Here is a 21830-nt window from a genome sequence, read left to right as displayed (position 1 = left end):
TTCAAACGGCATTATTTCTAATGTAATAGCCTACAGCTGCCAAGTCGTGTTAAAATAGGCTATGAATATGTTTGTACTCATAAATAACTGTTTTGTGCTGTCACTTTTATTACTAAACACGTGCTTTAAAGACTTTTCAAGAACAGTTGTGATAAACATCTGGCTTTAATCCTTACTTTAAAGTTTAATGGTTGAATACTGCATGAATGGGACTTCACCTGCTGACCAAAAACAAAAACAAAACAAGAAAAGTGCAAAAAGAAAACTGTTTAAAATTGCAAAACAATGAATTTAGAAAATTGTGTCCTCAATGGAGGATCGGTTTTCTCAAAAGCTCACTCTACATAAAATCATCTGGAAAACATGAAAAATATGTAGGTTACAAAATTTATTAATAATTGAATAATGTGTGATCTTGAACAATCAACTATGACCCTGTGTACAGAAGCTGTACATTATATCTACAGAAAGAATACCTCAAATTAGCTTATTGCCTCGCGCTTTGCCCCATTACAAGACCCGACAGTTTAGTAAGACTGTTGGTGTGAGTCCCGCAGTCTTCTTCCTCTGCACTCTGCAGTTAGGAGGAACAGGAACCGGGGCTGTGGTATATTTGTGGCCACAGGTCCCATGCACGACAAGGGAGCTCTTTTCCTGCCGTTTACAACTTCAAAAACGAATTAAAAAGGTTTTACACAAAAGGAAACGAACAAGACTTCTTAAACATGATGACCATTTCCAAGAGATGAAGACTGCAGTCATATTAGTAGAATAATAATCGTTTGTTTGTTTTTGTTTAACATGAAGCGGGTCGCCTCAAGAGGGCACACATTTTGCTTGTGGAAGTAATGAATGAGTGACTTTAACAATGGCTCCAGTAGCCTAACTGAACATTTAGCAGATTCAGTCATATGCTTTTGTCCACTGTAAGTCCAGCATCATACTGCACCTTAAAGAAGACATCATGGACTTTTCTATTATCTCAAATGTTTGTGGGCGTGGTCAATATAATAAATAATCACATAATTAATAATAACCGTGGATTTATTTTCTCAAAATCATGTTTCTTATGCAATAAAACAACAACAATAACAAAAAACACTATAATTATCTTGGAAAAGTATACGTTAGCAGGCAGCTCAGTTTTAACGCACCATGCACCACAACGTCTGAATCTGTAATCTGCCATTATACTCGCCCAGCTTTCCTCCTAGATCATGCAGCGGCTGTTTTTACCGTAATTAAAGTAGAGGAGCGCACGCTAAAACGTTTTGTAGTAAGTATGAGTCAATATGCTGGAAAATCGAAATAGCATGCGCGAAAAAAGTAGTGCATAACTGTATATAACAGGCAATAACTGAGACGCTATAATCCACTAAACGTTAAAGAGTTTTAAATTGATCGGGTCATTTATGCTCACCCCTTGACCTCAGTCAAAAACTACAAAACGTCGGATGCACAAACCTACTAACGGCTTCATCAAACTACTTTATTGAATGTTGAAACGGCGTTTTGCCATGGGTTGTTTCTGGGTAATGTGCGCAGGACGTTTTCAAATTTGGGGCAAAATGGCGAAGTGGTCGTCTGAGGGAAGATCCTCTGACTAATGTGCTTCTGGACTACTTTGACTCCCTGTGCGACTTCACGGTGTAGATTACGGTACAGCCTACTAAGGGGTGTATACATGTCCACGATGTGTTTCTCGAGAAAAGGGGTAACTGTTGTTTATTAGGCAGTTGTTCTGGGAGACTTATGTATATTTAACACTATTTTGGCGGGTGGGAAAAGGAAGAATGACAGAGGTCTTTCAACGGAGCGGTTGTAAACATGAACGGGTCCCTCTACATTTCGTTTTTCCAAGGTCAGCTGGAGTCCGCACTGGAGCAGGTTGTGCAGCTCGCCGTTCAGGAAATCACCAAGACTGTTGGGGCCACTTTGGATTCAATGCTATTGGAAACAGCCACCAAAGAGCAGGAAAATCAGCGTTTAAGGGCAACCCTTCAGTCACGGGAGCTAGAATACGGAAGGAACGGTAAAAGCAATGCGTCTAAAAGAAAAACAGACTCGAACGATGGAACAAAGCAACACACCCCCAGTCAGAGCTCTGAATGTGGCGATCAGTCTGAAACGCTCAGGCGTGAACAGAAAGGGCGAGCAGTTGGTAAGGCTAAAACTGTGTTTTTATTGAGTAGAAAATAACTAAATGCACAATATTGTACAATAACCTATGTTATTGAAGCGCTTATGTTTACAATGCAAATCTTACTCGATGGCTTGGTACGCAGTGACGAGGTTTATGAAACAAGGGTAAACACCATTTTGAACGGAAGGAGGAAGTCATAATAAACTTAGTCCCTTTTAGTTTTTAGTTTTTTTGCACCCATGCATTTCAATTCCCGAATTGTGGTTAAACGCCCCTACATTTCAGAAACGTGGCACGAATTACCAAGTTGTTAAATCCAAACCATGCCCTGATGGAAAAATCCAGCTTTAGATGGTTTCTTGCTGGCCATTAGCTGGTTTACCAGACATCATGTTTCAAAAACCAGCTTAAACTGTTTTCTTGCTGGTCCTAGATGGTCTACCAGCTTGCACCAACTTATGACCATCTTAGACCAGCTAGAAACCAGCTACCCTGATCTAAAAACATGACTAATAATAAAAGCTGGATTTCAGTCTTATTTGTAAGTCTAACATATTTATTTTCTTGTTGAAGTTCAGATAGCAATTAAGATAAACTCATCCATAGAAGTCGTTTAAGTTAAAGTGTTGTTTTTAAAACCAAATCCTCTTGAGGAAGGAAGTGTGCAAGTCTGCAGAGTTATTCAAAGTAGACTGTAGGGAACAACACGCCATTGTTTCAGACAGATGTCTTTGTCTTTGTTGAGTGGAATCGTATCATTTAAGGACGTTTTTGATGTCTGGTCTTTGAAATGAATCTTTCTTAGCAGTCCTCAGGCCTGTGCGGGCATGTACACATAGACAGTTTGATGTTTGGAGTGTGGCTGACTTGTTATGACTGCTGCCAATGGCTGGTTTGGGTGATGACGCTTCTGTCGTTGAGCTGTTCCTTAGCGCTGCTTTTCATACTCCGGTGACGGTAGCCATGGGGAGGGTGTCCTTGCCTTGCATTTTAGCCAATGGATGTGGTTAGAAGAAGCCACACCTTCCAGACCCTGCGGAGGGTATCCATGGTTGGGGTTTGAGGGGGGGTGGAGTATCATGAGAGTCTTCATTCTACAAAAGCAGGGGCTGCGGCCAAATTACAAAGGAGCCCAATGATACCCCTTGCATGTCAACATGCTATGGTAATGCATAGGCCTACGTTTTTTCAACAATACCCATTTAATTTATTTGATATGAGATACACCACTAGACTAGAGTCAAATATTAGATATTTCCATTTACCTTGCATACAGTTCAAAATTGCATTTGAATAGGTAAATATTTATTTTCAATTGCGGCTTTCTTAAAGTCAACATCAGGGCTCAACAGTAAGCATGACCCACTAACCCTGTGTCAGTGTGAGATCGTTCCAGGCAATTTGCAACCATTGCTTTGTTGCCACTGAAAAACGTGTTATGCCTTGCAGACACAATCTGGTGTATTTTGTGATTGTTGCAAATTCAAAATCAGTAGACAATGCAAGAATTAAAGATTTTTTTTACAGTTTTGGGAGCATCAGAAAAGGAATGTTTAAAAAATGTCAGACCAATTAGTAAATTTTGCAGTGTTTCAAAATCAGTGTTTCGCTTTCCTTCAAAATTAATTTATGGAGTTACATTAGCTGTGTAATTTGCAGCCTGTTTTATAATCTTTTTGTAAAGACATATATTTGTGAAGAGAACTGAAAAAAAAATAAGAAAACAACATTTATTGAAAAAAATATATAATTAGGCTATAGCAAATATAAAAATGCATTGCAAAAATGAAAATGTGTCTTTTTTTTTTAATATATATATTTTTATATTTGTTATAAATAATATTGTGTTAAATCTTTAATTGTAATACTTTTTTGTTTGGTCATATTTTATGGTTGGGCCCGAAAAAAAATCTTTAATTGTTGAGTCCTGAAAATTAAATTGAAATGGATTTTAATGCTTTTTTTAATGCTTGTGAATAATTCATTAGTTCTCATTATTCCAAAGAAATAAAAGCCTCTGAAACTACTTTTTTATTTTTGATTGATGTCACAAAGCGCTCTTACTTTTCAGGCTGTGTTCACTCTTGGTATGTTTGATTCGATTAAAACGAACCCTGGTGCGATTACTCTGTTAGTAGTGCACTTCATTTGAATAAGTGTGAACGCTGCCATCTGAACTCTGGTGCGCATCATCAAACAAGTAGACTGAGATTGCTGAAAAGATGGGTCTCGCTCCGCTTCCAAACGAACTCTGGTCCGGTTCAAATGAAATATGAACGCAACATGGACCAAAGACATGTAAACGAACCAAAAACAAGATTCACCCCTAACCCTAAGCAGGAATGCTCAAGAATTCCTTTTTTTCTCGTCATAGTCACGATGTTGCCCATCACAGTTCGGTACAGGCGTCAGAACCGCATCTCCTTGCAGCAGATCTTCATTTTTATGTGTATCGGAGGGATTCCTGCCTCTGTTTTTGCTCCTTTACACATTTTATAAGCTCTTCACGAGTTCTCAGCTGGTCAAAATACCATCATATGTGCATTTAGCCCAGAACAAAGCATTGGTATGGATGTTTGATCAGTTCTGTTGCGAAATGTACATCATAAAAGCCGACCAATCAGGTTGTAAACATATCCCTATGCCTTTATTTTCAGCATCTTTAGGTTCTTTGTTAAAATACCAATATGAGGACCATGACTAAATGTTTTTTTTTTTTTGGTCCGGACCTCAGCTTCTCTCCTGTCCTGTCATATAAGCCCTGTTTATGCCTGGCATTAAGAAGTGTTTTCGTTACTCTGATCACAAACAGACGATGATAAATACAGGTGTAAACGGGGTCTAAAACAGTTTGAGCTTGTCCACTTTTAAAGGGATAGTTCACTTTGAAATTAAATTTTGGTATGTTTTAGCTTACCTCAAGGGCATCCAAGATGTAGGTGTCTTTTTTTCCGCAGTAGTTTCAATTTTGATATTTTTAGGTCAAACCGTTCTTGTCTGTCAGTCATATAATGCAGGTCGATGGTCACTGTCTCAAAGAGCATGCACAGAGTCCAAATTAAAACAATTCCCCGTCGTCCAAATTAAACAATTCCCCATCGTAAGTACACATTGATGGTGTGTATATATCTATGCACCAGTCTGCGTACACGTTAGATCAGATCACTTCGACGTGGCTGTGTACAAGAGGTAAAAACTATATAAATACTGTTCGTTTTCTCACACAAACCGCTCATTTCGTGTCTTAGGCCATCAATGTGTACTTACGATGGGGAATTGTTTAATTTGGACGACGGGGAATTGTTTTAATTTGGACTCTGTGCTTGTGTTTTGAGACCGTGACCATAGACCTGCATTATATGACTGACAGACAAGAACGGTTTGACCTAAAAATATCAAAATTGAAACTACTGCGGAAAAAAAGACACCTACATCTTGGATGCCCTTGAGGTAAGCTAAAACATACCAAAAATTTATTTCAAAGTGAACTATCCCTTTAACCACTTCCAGAGTTAGTTGAAAACACATTTTCGTAGTGTAAATGTGTTCGAACTACAAAAGACTGCCTACTCTCCACCTACTGATCTGATGCGTAAACAGTACGGGAAGCACGCTAGCTAGACGGGATTTAAACTGTCGGCTGAAGACCTAATTTTGGTTTGAAGATGAAAAGCATAGCTTACCAAGCACAATGTACCGTTCCTGATACTGCAAACCCTTGTTTACACCTGGTATTATGATGTGTTTTCGTCAGTCTGATCACAAGTGGACAACGCTAAATACAGGTGTAAATGGGGTCTAAAACGTTTTGAGCTTGTCCACTTTTGACCACTTCCAAATGAAAAGTGATTGAAAGTGGACAAAAGAGAGATTAAAACACCAAGTGTAAATGGGTGTGTGTATCCCTCGTCTACTTGTGATCCGATTGACCAAAACGCATCTTAATATCAAGTATATAAACAGTAGCCTGGAAATCCAGACCTAAATCTGAAAGAGTAATGGTCTGGTGTCGACTAATGAAAATCGGCCAGCTCGAGGGGCGGCACCAAGCATGCATTTGAAGATCTCACTGCACGCAATTGGATATCACTACGACCAATCACAACAATAAATCCCAGCTACCAGCGGAGCTAACCTTATTAGACATTCTCTGATTATACTCTTACCGTATCCGGTCGGCAAAACAGCAAAAACGTCCTTCTTGCAAAGGAACGATTCGAGCGGCGTCTTCTGTTCCTGTTTTAGATAAAGCCAAGTCTAACTCGCTCATTGTAGCGGCCAAAGCCGTTTCAAACAACTGGTGTTCATCCATAGCCATCTTGCAATGTTTACTAATGACTTTGACGTCACAGCGCTGTCGTCATCTGTTTAGCTCGCCTCTGGCCCGCCTATATCAGATAACCCGATGTGATTGGTGCAGCTCAGATCGAGGGGCATATTTAATGAGCATCATTGTTCGACACCAGAGTAACTCGCTGAGCAAATTCAACTTGTGCTCTCGCGAGAACTCTGGATTACCAGGGTATATAAACAGGGCCTATAGACCACTTTGCATGATCCATCCAATTGCCAAAGGATCAAGTCAAGTCATGTACTACATTTCTTTTTCTTGAATATCCAGTTTCATTTTGCAATTCATCACATTACAGAAGTAAACTGGTTTGTGAATGATATTTCATGTTGTCTAGAATATGTTGCAGATTTTCATCATTAGTGTGAGCTGTGGTGTCAAATGTGTACACAAATGTGGTGTAAGTAAATCTTCTTAGTCAACACAGTTTGATATCGACAGCTTATGTTTTAATTGTTTAATGACCAAACATGTATGTATTCTATATTGACTTCAATCACTAGTTTTATTGTAATTGTTTTTTTGTGATTGTCTGTGTTTCTATGTTGCTGAAGTTTCGATTGGACTACCTGATAATTATCTCACACAATTAACATTAAGGATTTTGGACTACTTTTTAGGGTACGGTACGGTTACACAAAGTTTTTGCTTTGCGTTCTTCGCGTACAGAAGATAATGTTGTCAAAACTCTCCCCTTTCACATGGATCCGTGAAAACTACTAAAGCGCTGTGTTATTCATGCTAGGCCAGTAGTTGGCGATGTCTCTTTGTAAATAAACACTATGTGCCTATAGACTGAACATATAATATGCATGCACATGACGTCACCGTTTCCGCAAATTCAATAGCGGTATCATTTTAAAAAACGTGCATTTTGAAACCCGTTTTCAAAGGTTTGTGTTTGCAGGCCCCAAACTGCTGTTGTTATGCCAAATGTTATTATATACCACTCAATTTTACACAGTATGTAACAGAGATCCCTGCTCCATCTCTCCATCTCCATTGAGAGAAACCCTTTGGTAGTGACATTCTTCTTAGATTGCTTTAAAATCTTGACAGTGTAATTGAGGCTTTAAATCTGAACTTTCGCTTGCTGAGAGTAAGGAGGGAAGCAAATTGGTGTGATTCTCATAAATGTCAGCCAGCGGTCTTATTTGGTGCAGTTCGCTGCAGTGTGTGGATGCTGCAGAGAGAGATTGGAGGGTTTATTTGCAGTAACTAACTGTTTGTGTCATAAGAACCTCACCGTATAGATTTTTTTCTAAGTAAATATATCATGATGTCCCCCATTTTGTCTCCATTTTTAAGGTCAGTTAAAATCTGTTATGGAACGAGTGCTGGAATTCGCCGTTAGTGAGCTGACCAAAATTGTGGAAGACAGCTTTGATGACCTGCTCTTGGAGTTCACCAAGAAGGAGCGGGAAAACCAGATACTAAAAGAGCAGCTACAGGAAAAGAACATAGTGGCAACCAGTGACGGGGTTGCTGTGGTACCGGAAGACTTTGAAAATGACTCCGCCTCTCCAAGCAGTTCCAAAGTAGAAAAGCAAGAGTTGAAAGGCCTGCAGGACCAATCACCCAAAAAAGAGTGGGAAAAGGATCAAACTGAGCCCACCAATGGTACAAAGTTCAAAAAGACATAATTTATATGAAATAGACATTATAAATATCTTTAGTGTCACTTTTAATCAATTTAAAGCATTCTTGCTAATTAAGTGTTTTTTTTAACATACCGAAATGTAAAGTTGGATAGAATTGCTTCATTTTTGTTTAGAACAATGTGGGAAGAATTGAATCCAAATGAATTGTGCCTGCTGATAACATTGTTTATTTGCATGCAAGGTCTGCGTTGTTTTAGCACACGGTTCACTAAAAGAATTATGAAAACCAGGTTACCGTACAAATGCAATTTATTTGGTGCAGGTGAACTGTCTTTCAGATCAGTTCTGAGAGCTAAGTTGCGGAGGATTCAGCAGACTACCCTGACAGTAATACTTTACTGTAACTGAATGTCAATGTAACAGTGTTCCTACATCAGGCTGTATATGCAGATGTTTGGCATCATTGTCTTGTGATTTGACGAATTATAGCTCCCATGATCAATAGAAAAATGCACATAAACGTCTCTTTTAAGTAAAATATGCCCATTGTTCAAAAACAGCAACACACCAAAACTGAATTTCCCCTGTTATTAACACATTATTTTGGCACGCCTCAGTTTATTGCTCAACAGTGGACAGACCAGAAACAAAAATACTTTGTTTTGCCATCTGTTCTTTGGGTTTCATTCAGAATTCTATTTTTAAGCTCTTATGTAAAAACAAAGCAGACCTGGCCAACAGTTCATCCCAAGATTTCTCACTTTAAACATCTTCAGACAGATATCGCCTGTATTGCAGGTAATTAGTGAATAAGGGCATGTTTACACCTGGTCACTTCATGTGTTTTTACTGATCAGATCGGATTTATCAGAATGATTCCATTTACACCTGGTCAAATAAATGTGTTTTCGCAAAACGGATATAAATCCGATCTTCAATTCCCGTGCTATATGCAGATTTAATGGAGTTCACGTCACCGAAAGCAACAGATACGAGCTGCATGTTATTGATCAGCTAATTTCAAAATCAAAGACCGCAATAGGAGAGAGTGGCAACAGCACTGGTAAGATAATTTCGTTTCTTTACTTTGAATGAAGATGATTGTGCGTTAAGCGTCTGCGACTTTCTTTCACTTTGATTTGTGATCGTTTGCATGGCTTGATGAATAGATTGCTCATCTGCGGTGATGCGTGCTGCAGTAGCGCTGTCATATCTGGCTGTAACATGTCAAATAACCCATAACACGCTCTCACACGTTTATTTTTTAAGCATTTTTTGGAGTAAAATTTACATATTTGGTTACATATAATAACGACCAGATGCATTTACACTTGTCCAGTTTCGTCTGAAATGCGGCCCAGAACACCTCCTGAAGTGGTTTGAGCGATCGAATTTAAATCGGTCTCGAATGCGTTTCGGAGGGCATTTACACCTGGTCTTTTCACAGAAAACGCATGAAGTGGCCAGGTATAAACAGCCCCAGACCCAAGTGCTTGTGCTGAAACATGTTTGAAACATTGTTTTTCAGTTACTCTAACAATTTAATTCTAACTTGTTGCTTTCAAATGAAAAATCACTTTGCGAAATGTCCCAGGTATTTAAAAGCGATTTCTACATTATTTACATTATTAACTAAATTCCTCTGGATCCTTGTTTGCTAAATCAGCAAGCAAAGTTCATTTGGATTTCCAGTTTAGTCCAGTTTATAACCCTGGAGTAAATTAAGCTTAAAAATAAGTCATTGTTCTTAATTTCCTCCTTAATTATTATTATTTTTTTCTTAATAGAACCAGACAAGCAGACTGTCATTACAGTGGCTCAAGACTGGGTGCCCATCCTGGACAAAGTCTTTGGGCAGAAGTGGTGCAGTGACTTCTGGCAAATCAAAGAGGTCACCACCAGTATGGAGGAGCGCACCGAGCTGAGCTCGGGCTCGGTAACTAGCATGGACAGCCTAATTAGAGACGCTCTCATGCCGTCTTGCTTGGCCACTCAAAGGAAACTGGAGCTTGAGGTGGGACAGCCACCCTGGTTGCAGGTAGATGATATGGAGGTTGTTTCTCTGTCCTCAAACACACAAGGCGTTCCTGTCGTCAGCTCCACAGGTAGGTGGCGCTGTGCTGATGATCTAGTGCGATTATAATTTAAAAGCATACCAACGTTTCAAGTCGTTCTCTTTTTATATACAGGTGACAACTCTCAAATCAGATCCCCGTCTATGTTGCAAAGACTCCTGACGCTTCCATCCCAGCTGCTCGAGGATGACGATGAGTCCATGGATGCTGTTCCCAATCAAGAAGTGTCCGTGGACCCAGCTGATTCGCGAGTCGGCAAAGGTTCAAAGAGTAACCAGGCGAATAAGAAAAAGGAAGTGGAGGACGAAGACGAGGTGGACGACGAAGATGACGACGAGACGATGGGCAGGTGTGAGTCCTCGAAGCCCAAAGGTAGGAGGAAATCCCATGCTTGCAAAGAGTGCGGCAGAAAGTTCAGCCGACCGCATCTTCTCAGAGCTCACCGGCAAACGCACGAGGAGACGCTCAACCAATGCCCACAATGTGGAAAGAGTTTCTCCCAGTCTTCAAGGCTTCAGGCTCACTTACGGACGCACACGGACAAAACAATATGAGAACGTGTTCATATTCAGAGGAAATTTAGCAAATGGAAAGGGATGTTTTCAAATGTTTGTTGCTTTTCAGAGAAGAGTCAGACTTTCAAATTCATTTCAAGTAGGGATGCTCCGATCAGGATTTTTTGCAGCCGATACCGACTACCAGCCGATACCGATTTCTTATCATTATCAGCCGATCCTGATCATTTAAGCTTTATAGAAGTGATATGTACGCTCTCTGTTGACTGTAATTGTTAACATATTTTTTTTTTCAGATAAAGTAATACCACAGATGTTGCCTTGGTTATATCATTTACAGTAATTTTGTAATTTATTGAGGATCAAATAAAGAAGCACAACAAATATTGATTTTAACATTTTGATAGGCCATTTTAAAAATAGCTTACTCAAAACAGCATCTATATTAAGATTCTTTGGCTTATTAAAGAGCCTTCAAGACTTTATAACTGAACATAATTGCAGGCTGTCAGTCACTGCAGTTACATTGTGGCTCCACAAGATGTTGAAATTATTTGAACTTTGAGCGCCACTTTACAAAGCTTAATCGATTAGCAACGAGTCACCTGGGTTACTCTGAAGCTGATGTTTCTCTTCAGTGGCGTTAATGCATTGAACAGAGCTGATGTCAGTCATGGGAAATCCCCTTAAAAGGTTGAAAGGATACTACGACAAAGATATCACTTTCATCTTCTGACAACTGATGGCAAACTGATTTTTTCAAGAATATATGATTTGACCTGAAGAATGAAAAATCCTCAGTTTCCCTGTCGCTGTCTGCTCTGTGTGTGTGTGTGTTTGGAGGAGCTGCCTGAGCCCTGCCTCAGACACCGAGAGCAGACGACAGAGGCAGCGAATCAGGTTCGTTATAGACCTTATTCACAGCAACATCATCTTTGAATTTTTTATGAATGAAAGCAAGGCTGTGAGGGATAGACATATATCTCTTCAGTGGGATGTTCTACTATTTAATGTGTTTTTGGATTGTTCTGCTGACAAAACACTGCAAAAATATCTTTCCGAGAAATTTTAGTAGACGAACAACTCCCGCCAATATGATCTGTGGGAAATTATAAGTGATCTAGGGGCTTTATACAGCTTTTAACAGCGGAGGCCATTGAATCCACGGTAAGTCTATCCCTCACAGCCTCCCTTTCATACCTGTCGTGATGCTGCTCTGAATACGGTCTGTTAAATCCTTCAGCCAATGTTCCTACACGTGATATTTCTTTAGAACAGGACTGCAGGTGACTGTGGCGCTAAAGTTTGACGTCATCAAATTGGGATCGGTTTGTGAGATCGGATCTGCGGCCGATCTATCGGAGCATCCCTAGTTTCAAGTACTGAAGGAAGTACAAAAAAAACTCGTAGCCTTTTTTTTCTAGTTGAAAGGTACTCGGACATAAAGGATTTGTCATCTGACATGATTTAAAATGTGTTTTTTTTTCTTTGTTTTGGTTCCCTAATTTTGGGGGAAATTGGAAGAAACAAATACCAGTATCAAGCTGTGTACACACTGTAAATATCAGAGTAGTAGGGCTATATTGACATCACAATAAGATTGAAGAATTTGAAGAATTTCCTTTCTCCATTTGGTGTAATCTTTTCATAAAACTTTGTAAATATTTCATACGTTTCATGAAACTATCATGGAAAAGGAAAGGAGAGCAGTTGCTAGATCCCTTGCAGCATGGTGGTCTTGTCTTTTTTTCTTTTCTTTTTTTTTTACAAACTTTTTAAATGTGTAAAAATGAACGAGATTGTGTAATGCGTCTCCTGCGATCAAATCGACCATCTTTTCCTTACTGACTTATTACTCAACATGAAATACCTCTTATGTTCAGATGTCATACTGGATTTTTTATATAATTAAGGTTTTGACTTGTATGTCCGATTCTAAATTTTTCTTTAACCTTTCACCATGGATAGAGGATGGCTTGCAGTTTTCGACTTGAAGTTGCACAATTGTCATCATCGCATGACATGCACAACCAAGAAGCTGTCTTCAAGAGGCAAGGAGTCTAAGGATGAAGTTGGTGTTAGGAGGACAAGAAAAGTGCTTTGAAATGGTTATTGGAAAGAAACTTGAAGTTCCTAACCCTTCATATTCTTGTTTCAGTGACTATAAGCGGATCTGACTTTCCCAGTATCCTCAACTAGAGTAGTGTCTTCCTGTACTGATTGCGTTGTAGTGTTTGCATGGTTCTACATCTTGAACTTTGAGAAAGGCTCAGTTGCTGGTTGTGATATTTGGTTTTCCCAGCATCGGTGGCCTACATCTAAATATGGAGTCTTCCTTATGGAAGCTGTTATCTACAGTTTTCAGAGAGGCAGACGAACCCTGCACTTACAATTGATGCCCTATATCGAAGGGAACGCTAACAGCGAAGTCCTACTTGTTACGCACATTCCCTGAAGATTTACAATATCATATTTGTCGGTAATAAGCATGATGGGAAAAAAGTACAAGGTGTTACTGTTACTTCTTGGATCAATACCTCATCGATGGGACCATATACTTTGGGACTTATTAAGGTCCTGTTCAAAAGAAACGTTTACACATGGAACGGGACTTGCTGTTGGCCTACTTATTATTTGATTGTGCATTTAAAAATGTGGCTTATTTTGTTTAACACTATCTAATATCTCTCTGTAGGAAGGTACCAAGAACTTGCGACCCAAAGATTACAATGAAGGGAACCTTATTTGAAACATACATGCTCTTAAAAGATTGAAATAATTTTTTTTTCATTATGGGCCATTACATGTTATATAGTATTTTTTTGTGTGTTCTTTTTCTTCATTATGGGCCATTACATGTTATATAATGAGCCCTAAGGCCCTGTCCCAAATGGCACACTTCATATGCACTTGTGGTCTTGTGAACTCAGTTGTGTGGACTCGGAGGAAGATTGCAAGGGCTTAGGGTTCCATTTGGGACAGGGTCTAAGCTTATTTTCAGGTTTATAAAGTATCTTAACGTGTGTTACACTTGGCATATTTGGTTCGGAAAAAACGAACCCTGGTGCGATTGCTCTGTTAGTGCGGTTCATTTGAATAAGTGTGAACGCTACCATCTGAACTCTGGTGTGCCTCAAAGAAGCGAGTCGAGACCTCTGAAAAGATGGGTCTCGCTCAGCTTCCAAACGAACTCTGGTGCGGTTCAAATGAAATATGAACGCAACATGGACCAAAGAGACCAGGTGAACGCTTAGCAGACCAGGACTAAATGTGTTTTTATGGTCCGAACCAAGCTACAAGTGTGACCACACCCTTAACTTCATTAGTAGACTATAATGAAGTACGTCATCTGTTGCTAGTGCCTAGATTTAATCGTTCAAGATTTAAGCTCAATGTTTAGCACCATGCCTTTGCTAAGAACTTACCAGAACTCCTCCTTTCTCATGGTTAGTGCTTTTCATCTGAACAGCAGCTATAGATATTGTAATAGTTCTCTTTATCCATGTTACTGCTAGTCAGATCTGACTTCTGTGTAATTAAGATTGTTAAAAAAAAACTTTGCTTGTTCCATCGATGCAGGAGAACGATACTGGAAAGGGTTAGTTCACCCAAAAATGAAATTACTCAGACATTTCTCAAAACATCTTCTTTAATGTTCCACACAAGAAAGTAATTCATACAGGCTTGGAACAACATGAGGGTGAGTAAATTATTACAGATTTTACGTTTTTGGGTGAATTATAGTTGATTGATCCAAATGACTGAACAGGGTCTGGTGATATTGGTATATTTCCATTTGTTCTGGGTTACAATAAGCAATTTAACTTGATATTGAAGGACTAGAATTTTGTATTTAGTTGAATGCAGTGAAATGGCCCCATGTACACTCATCTATTTATCACCATGAATTAAAGAAACTGCGCATGTATAATCTCTTTGGGGTGCAGCTGTTTATTCTGTTAGTAATAGCGAATGTGTGATGCAGTCTCTTGTAGGAAAAAAACAAACAAACAAAAAAAAACATTGCAACTTTGTGCGGTATGTAGTGCCTAAAATAGTTTGTGTGCGCGTCTGCAGTCACTGACTTTACATGAAGTTGATCGTGATGATAACTCAATTGACCAGCATTGATATCCTGTAAGAATGCTTTTGCCTGTTCATTTTTGTACCCTTTTTTACGAAGCAAAATCAACCGTAACTTAATGCCAGACAGTCAGAAAAATTAGTTCTAAGAGCTTTGCAGTCATTCATTCTCCCAGAGAACTGCAGCATTCTTTGAAACTACTTGAGCATTTTGATGTTTTGTTTTATGTTTTGCATGATGACTCCTTTTATCTGTTTTATTAAGAATCTTTATTGCATTGTATTGAAAAGAACTCTTCTTCAGACCAATTGGATCGACTCTTTTCCATGGATCATGTTTAGTAGTTTTCTGTTGTGTTAAAGAGTAGCTCTGAATGGATTATAGAGGATCAGCATTTGACCAATAAATGCCAAGTATTACGTTTGTTCCATTTACTTTTCCTTTATTTTATTTCTTTACTCCATTATATATTTTGCACTGTTATTCCACACATCCATACCTCAGTTTTGTTGGTAGTCTGAAAGCTTTACATGGAAATCAGATTGTTTGTTTGCTCAGTTCATTACCTCAGGACCTTTTCACATATAGTTGCATGGTGAAAATAGACAATTACATGTGCTCCGTTAAATTTTAATTAATGCCTTTGCGTTTACATTCAGTAATAATTTTGTTGAAATAAACATCTCTAAATTGGGGGGAAAAGTGTTTGGGTGATTAATGAAAACTCTACTTAATTCATATTTGGTACACTTTAAAAAAATTATATGATCAATAAGTTATGACAACGTATGTTTTTTTGACAACACATTTTTTAAGTCAGTTTAATGTAATTTAATTTGAAATTACTTAAACATCCAAGTTGGTTGTACTTAAATTTAACGCAACTTTTTTTTTTTTTTTTTTTTTGTAATTTACAGAAAATCATTGTTTTGATCCAGGTAATTATGAACCACATACACAGAAAATCAATGCTAAATCTAATTATTTTCAATGTTGCAGAAAAATTTGGTCAATGATCAGAAATTGTTACTATAGGGAAGTTATATATTTGTTTTTGGTTGAATGATTCTGATTGTTTTACATCTTAAGAATGCCTGTTGTAACCAGCATTTACTTTTTTCACACAAAAAAAGAACAAAAAAAAAAAGGGGGGGTTTTCTATCACTGAAATGTCTTTTAATGTGACTTGAAGTAGTTGTATATCTGAATTATGGCAATACATTAAAAGGTGGAAAATTGCATCCATTACACCCTTTGTCATTTTTCATTCTGAGTCTTGAATTGTATCTTGTATCATCCATAAAATCTGTTTCCTTCATTCATACCAGTGCATTTTTGAGTTGGGTGCGTTTCTAAACTCTGGACAACAGCTGAGATCATGAGAGATGAATGTTTTTCCGAAGCCTGGATCCACAGATGGGCTAAAGACAACCAAATAAATATCCCTAAGGGTGTTTTTAGCTTTCTAATAAATTCTACAGTAAAGTCCTCCAGCTAGATGCAATTCGAAAAATACTTCCTGTTTGATGCTATTGTGATGTACTAAGCAGTAACAGATGTTAGTAACCACATCCACAGCACAACACATCCTCTTATGCATTTTATTTGATTCATTTTTACCATTTACTCTCAATATTTTGTAAGCATTTATATTATTGGCATTTTATGCATAAAAGACAAAAGAATAGAATCAAATAATATTTTTATTTATTACTAATGGCCCACTTGTCATTTAAAATGGAATGCAGGTCTCATAATTTACACATCATTGCTTGATGATAACCATGCAATATCTATCCACTTCATAACAACTCTGGAGTGTCCGGGCATGTGATGCTCCTCTCTAGCACCCAGCTTTTGTCATGAGGGGTAACTGCTGATGTGTGTTCCTTCAGATGATGCATGATAGCACTAAATGAGCAAGAGTATGAAAAACACATCTGGTTGCACTAAACACTATTAGCTTAGTACGTGCAGATGTTCATTTCATTTCCCTCGACCGTGCGTCCTTTGATAATACGCACGAAAACGAGCATTTGTCGGAAGTAAACAAAGTAGCTGCTCAGAAAACGGTACTGCTGCGCGCGCATTTACATTTTTACGACGGAAGTACAACGGCTGAAACGGAGGAAAGCGACAACTGGAGTGAAAACGAAGCGGAATTAGTCAATGAGAGGGAGGAGAGAGGGGGAAAGAAGGAGTGTGTGCGACAGGGAGGCTGCTGGACGCTGGGGCCGAGGTGGACGTGGCGGGTCCGGCAGGGGTTTGGTGTGGGTTCCGCTTCGGCGCGTTGACGGCCGAAAAAAAAGCAATGAACAGGTAAAAAATCGCCGAGGCGTCCTCACGAGCGCTTTTATTCGCGTTCTCCTGTCTTCATCTTTTTTTTTCCTCCTCCTGTCTCTCCTGATAGGTAGTGATGAGAGTGTGCATGTACCGCGCAAGTCATGCAACTCACCACATACGCTCTTCTATCGCAGCGAGCGTTTTTGCATTGTTATGCAAAGGTGAACGAATCGACGTTTACGTTCGAAAGTTGCAGCTGGCTCAACTTTCCCTCAGCGGATCGTTCAGTTGGCTGATGCAGCGACGTTCAGCTACAAACAAGATGGCCACTGGCTCGCGCATGCTGAAGCTGTGGCATTTTCACCCTCCTGTCTTTGTATGTTCTTCATCACCACCGCTGGAAACACCGAAACGCGCCCTGCATGCCGATATACCCGCTATTCGCTACCCGTTCTGTGCTGGTATAACACGGTCGCCGTTACCAGGCGTCGTGGATTAAACGGTTCTCTTGGTGGAAAAAGAAAATGCAAAAGATTTATTGTGTGCAAAAACGCCGCCAGATTCAAGAAAGGCAGCAGAAAAGTGCATGATGCGTGGCGAACTAGCGAAGCTACGTTACCTTGACTAGTTGCTTTGTGATTCTCGGTAAAAATCAACGAGCCTTTTTGCGCGTTTTTACAAAGTAACGTTACATCTACGTAAAGTTTTCTTATATTTTTTATTTTTTTGTTCTGTCTTCCTATTTTTCGCCGGCCCAAAATGTGTACTTCTAGACAGTCAGAACCACACAATTACACAAATGACGCGACGACGTTGTAATTATACACTTATAAGCTTGAGTCTCTCTCTTTTGTTTTGTTCCCGCACACATCTGCTTGGTATTTATATTTTGTGGTGCTATTTCATAAAAAATTCTGATGTAAACATCTGGTTGTAATGATTCTCCAATGTGTCAGATTGACTTTGACATCTTGATGGGAAAATGCGTGTCATTTAACAGGTTAACGTTTTCATTCATAGCTGATGCTATAAGCACTTATTAGTGTACCGCAGAGCAAAAATATACCAAAGGTGTCAACTCATTTTGAGTTTTGCATAAACAGGTTTGTCATGCATTCAAGAAACAGCCATTTTGAAATTACTTTTGAAGTGTGCAAAATAGCAAATCATGTGAATCAGTGTTTGATTAGCGTTTTTTTTTAACTTTTGCCCTTAGTGTAGATACAATTTTGACAGCTAAAGTCCTGCACATGGTGCTTTCAAGTCGTGTCAGAATAATTGCATTCATGTGTTCAGTCCAAATGAATGCCACCAAATAAAAATTAGCCTACCAGTGGAAAACTGAACATCATAACCGAATCAAATCAATAATGAGAGAAGCAAATGGCTTGAAGTCATAAGATGTAATTATGAATTGTACATTGTTCATTGTACAATATAGTTGTTTTACATTTTGTTCATTGTTTATGAATTGCAATAAAGTTAGTCAGTTACCAGGTCTGTGATGAAACTTGTGTGAATAAACTATATTTCCCATCATTCTCCATTGCATATTATTAGATAGATGGATAGATAGATGGATAGATAAAGCATCAAGCACACAACTAAAGTGCATCCTTTGCTCTTCATTATGTTTTATTAGTGCTATAAAAGCTTCATGTGTTTGTTGGGAAATAAAAAATATCACAATATGAAATTGTCCACCAAGCCTCAACTTAACTCAATCTTTATTATCAAGGTAGGCCAAAGTGCTTTACAGAAAAGAAAAAAAATACATAAAACATTACACTTTTCTAAATCATGATGCCCAAAATGACAAAGTTATTCAAATGCCAATAAAAATAAGTCAGAAGTCTGATTTTAAAGACATCAATACAGTCATGGATTTAAATCTTTAATGGAAAACTATTCCATAGAAAGAACACCAACTGTTGCTAGGCGTGTGTTGGTTCTCCTCCGTCTTTGGCAATGCATTTTGCACTGGTGCATACTTTTCCTGTGGAACACAGCACCAAAAAATTATTTGATGTTGACATGGGCTCAAATGTGCTTTAACAACAGGATATGAAATTTTGGTACCATTATGCAAAATCTTTTGTGAAGTTATTACGATTTTTATACTAGTAAAAGGGACATTCAATTGCGGTTTAAATGCTGTACATTGAATGTTATTCTTTGTTTGTTTCCTCTCCATCCAGGAGCCAGGGGACTCACGGTTGTTCCTAACCCAGTTCAGAGGTTGCCTTGGCAGCAGTGACAATCCTCGCTCAGGAATCCCGCTTTTATCTTTGTGAAAGTAAGGTATATTACTCATAACGGAAGCTTCGGTCAGGCGGTGGACTAGCCTCCACCAGGATGGCTGAGTTGGAGACAGAATGCATCAGTTTAGAACTAAATAATTTGGTGTCGGAATGCGACTCTCCGCCACTTGACTCTTTGCGAGCGGAGTGCGCCACGCCGACCTTAACCATGCTCTCGTCAGAATGTAGCACGCCTACGCTCAGCTCGCTTGCGTCCGAGATCGTAGAGCCCATGGCTATGCTGCCGTGCATCAAAAGCGAGCCCGACCTCGACCCCATCAGCACGGTGGACCTCTCGGTGATTCAGCCCCTGTGCACGGCCGAGCTGGGCTCCGAGCAGATCAAGATGGAGATCAGCGGCCTCGACTACATCAAATCGGAGCACCACAGCGACCTCCATTCCTTCCACAGCACGGAGCTGGACTCCTACAAGTCACACTATGAACCCAGCCTGGTGTTCGACTACATCACCCACGTCTCGGACAGCCTGGAGTACATCAAGTCGGAGCACCATTCGGACCTGCACAGCTACTACGCCAGCGAGCTCGGTGCCATCAAGACCGAGTACGAACCCAACCTCATGTCCAGCCACATCAAGACCGAGATGAACACCCTGGAGTCCATCCACATGGCGGAGCTGCGAACCGAGCTCAACAAGCTCCGGCCCGAGACCGTCATCGACGGCATGGGGAAAATGGACTCGGATTTCCCCTCTGGAAACCTTTACGAACTGACGTCCGTCCAGGCCAACAAAGCGCCTGCTGCGCACAACCAAACCAGCACAAAAGGCCACGGGCCACGCAAACCTCGCAACCTCACTGGTGAGAAGCCGTTCTCTTGCACTCAGTGCGGGAAGAGCTTCAGCACCCTGGGTAACCTGAAGACTCACCAACGCATCCACACCGGCGAGAGGCCTTACACTTGCTCTCAGTGTGGGAAGAGCTTCGGGCAGGCCGGTAACTTGAAAAGGCACCAGCTCATCCACACGGGGCAAAAACCTTACACCTGCGCACACTGCCCGAAGGGTTTCACCAAAGCGGACGACCTCCGCTCGCACCAGCGGCTGCACACGGGCGAGAAGCCGTTCAGTTGCGCCGAGTGCGGAAAGTGCTTCAGTCAAACGAAGGAACTCAAAGCCCATCAGTTGAGCCACACGGGAGAGCGGCCCTTCTGCTGTTCGATGTGCGGCAAGAGCTTCACTAAAGAGACGAGTTACCGCAATCACCAGCAAATCCACACGGGCGAGAAGCCGTACAGCTGCGCCCAGTGTGGCAAATCTTTCAGCAATTCAGGGGTCCTCAGAACACACGAGAAGATTCACTCCGGGGAAAAACCGTTCGGCTGCACCCAGTGCGGCAAAAGTTTTGGCCGCTTGGGACATCTTAAAGCACACCAGCAAATTCACTCGGGCGAACGGCCGTACACCTGCCAGCAGTGCGGGAAGAATTTCAGCCAATCAGGTCATCTCAAAGCACACGAGCAGATTCACAAAAGAGAACGGCCAGATCTTAGCAGTGGCAGCAGTCTCAGTAACGATAGTAGCTGAAATAAAACCTCATTACATCTCAAAAAGTATTACTCTTTTTTTTTTTTGCTTTTCACTTCTTTTTTAGTTTCTTTTTTTTAAATAAAAGCTACAATATATATAAATATATTATAAAATATATATGTTTCATTATGTTTTCATACCTTACGTCTCTTCTTTTCTTAATATCTTCTTTTGGTTACAGTCGTGACTGATTTTCTCTTATGAAAGTGTCTATGTTTGGGATCGGTGAGCTTACAGAGAGTCTTTGTATCTTGTCTGATCTGTGTCGTAGTGAGTGCCATTCTAGTTTCTTTCCTCCAGTAAAATACTGCGTGTACACGTTTATTGATAATATGTAATTCCTAAACCATGTACTGGAATGAATTATTAAAGAAACTAATGTTAAAAAAAACCGAAAACATCTGCTGTTATTTTTTTAACCGAGTTTCAATAGGTTTCTCACATCTCCCTTTATTTACATCAATGGTTGATAAATGCAAATGCAAAATGGTTGGTACAATTTTTGTTTACCTGTGCATCTAATGACAAAATAGAAGGAAGACGGAAATTTAAGGCTGGTGTGTGTCGCCTACTTGATTTTTTTGAGTTTGGTTATTTTGGGATTTACTGAAAATATCATCTGTAACTCTTGCACCCAACTGTTAAAATGGCATCAATGAAACCATGACAAACAAGTTCTGCACCTGTAGGTTTCTGGTCTACTTCCAGTCCAGTAAAAGCTTGATTTAATTTCAAAGATGAATGTAAGTGGTAGAATAACAAATTCTTACAAGAAGCTGAAACTAGACTCTCTTAAACTCTTCTTTTTCGTTTCTTATTAGTTCCAAGTTGCTGTTTAAATGTTTTGGCGTTCTTATGAGTTATAAAGTGTTTAGGATGATTTGTTGACTGTAGCTCTGTAGCAAAATCACATATGTTTTCAGTCAAAT

The 21830-nt window shown here is 39.6% G+C and overlaps 2 protein-coding genes across 2 annotated transcripts; both read left to right on the top strand.

Moving 5' to 3' along the window:
• The first annotated feature begins 1667 nt into the window (after nucleotides 1-1667).
• LOC309511147 (uncharacterized protein) lies at nucleotides 1668-15194 on the top strand. The gene is made up of 4 exons (XM_082186244.1): nucleotides 1668-2161; nucleotides 7803-8114; nucleotides 9883-10200; nucleotides 10285-15194. The coding sequence occupies exons 1-4, from the start codon at nucleotides 1828-1830 to the stop codon at nucleotides 10722-10724; spliced, it is 1404 nt and encodes a 467-aa protein (XP_082042370.1). The 5' UTR covers nucleotides 1668-1827; the 3' UTR covers nucleotides 10725-15194.
• Nucleotides 15195-16533: 1339 nt separating this feature from the next.
• On the top strand, nucleotides 16534-21299 carry LOC309511142 (uncharacterized protein). Its single transcript, XM_082186235.1, has 2 exons — nucleotides 16534-17088; nucleotides 19251-21299. Exon 2 carries the CDS (start codon nucleotides 19408-19410, stop codon nucleotides 20896-20898), a length of 1491 nt encoding a protein of 496 aa, XP_082042361.1. The 5' UTR covers nucleotides 16534-17088; nucleotides 19251-19407; the 3' UTR covers nucleotides 20899-21299.
• Nucleotides 21300-21830: the final 531 nt, after the last annotated feature.

This window comes from Leuciscus leuciscus (assembly GCF_965113295.1).
Source record: "Leuciscus leuciscus genome assembly, chromosome: 12".
Classification (NCBI taxonomy): Eukaryota; Metazoa; Chordata; class Actinopteri; order Cypriniformes; family Leuciscidae; genus Leuciscus; species Leuciscus leuciscus.
The sequence above is the reverse complement of the archived record's forward strand: the minus strand, read 5'-3'. Positions and strand labels throughout refer to the sequence as shown.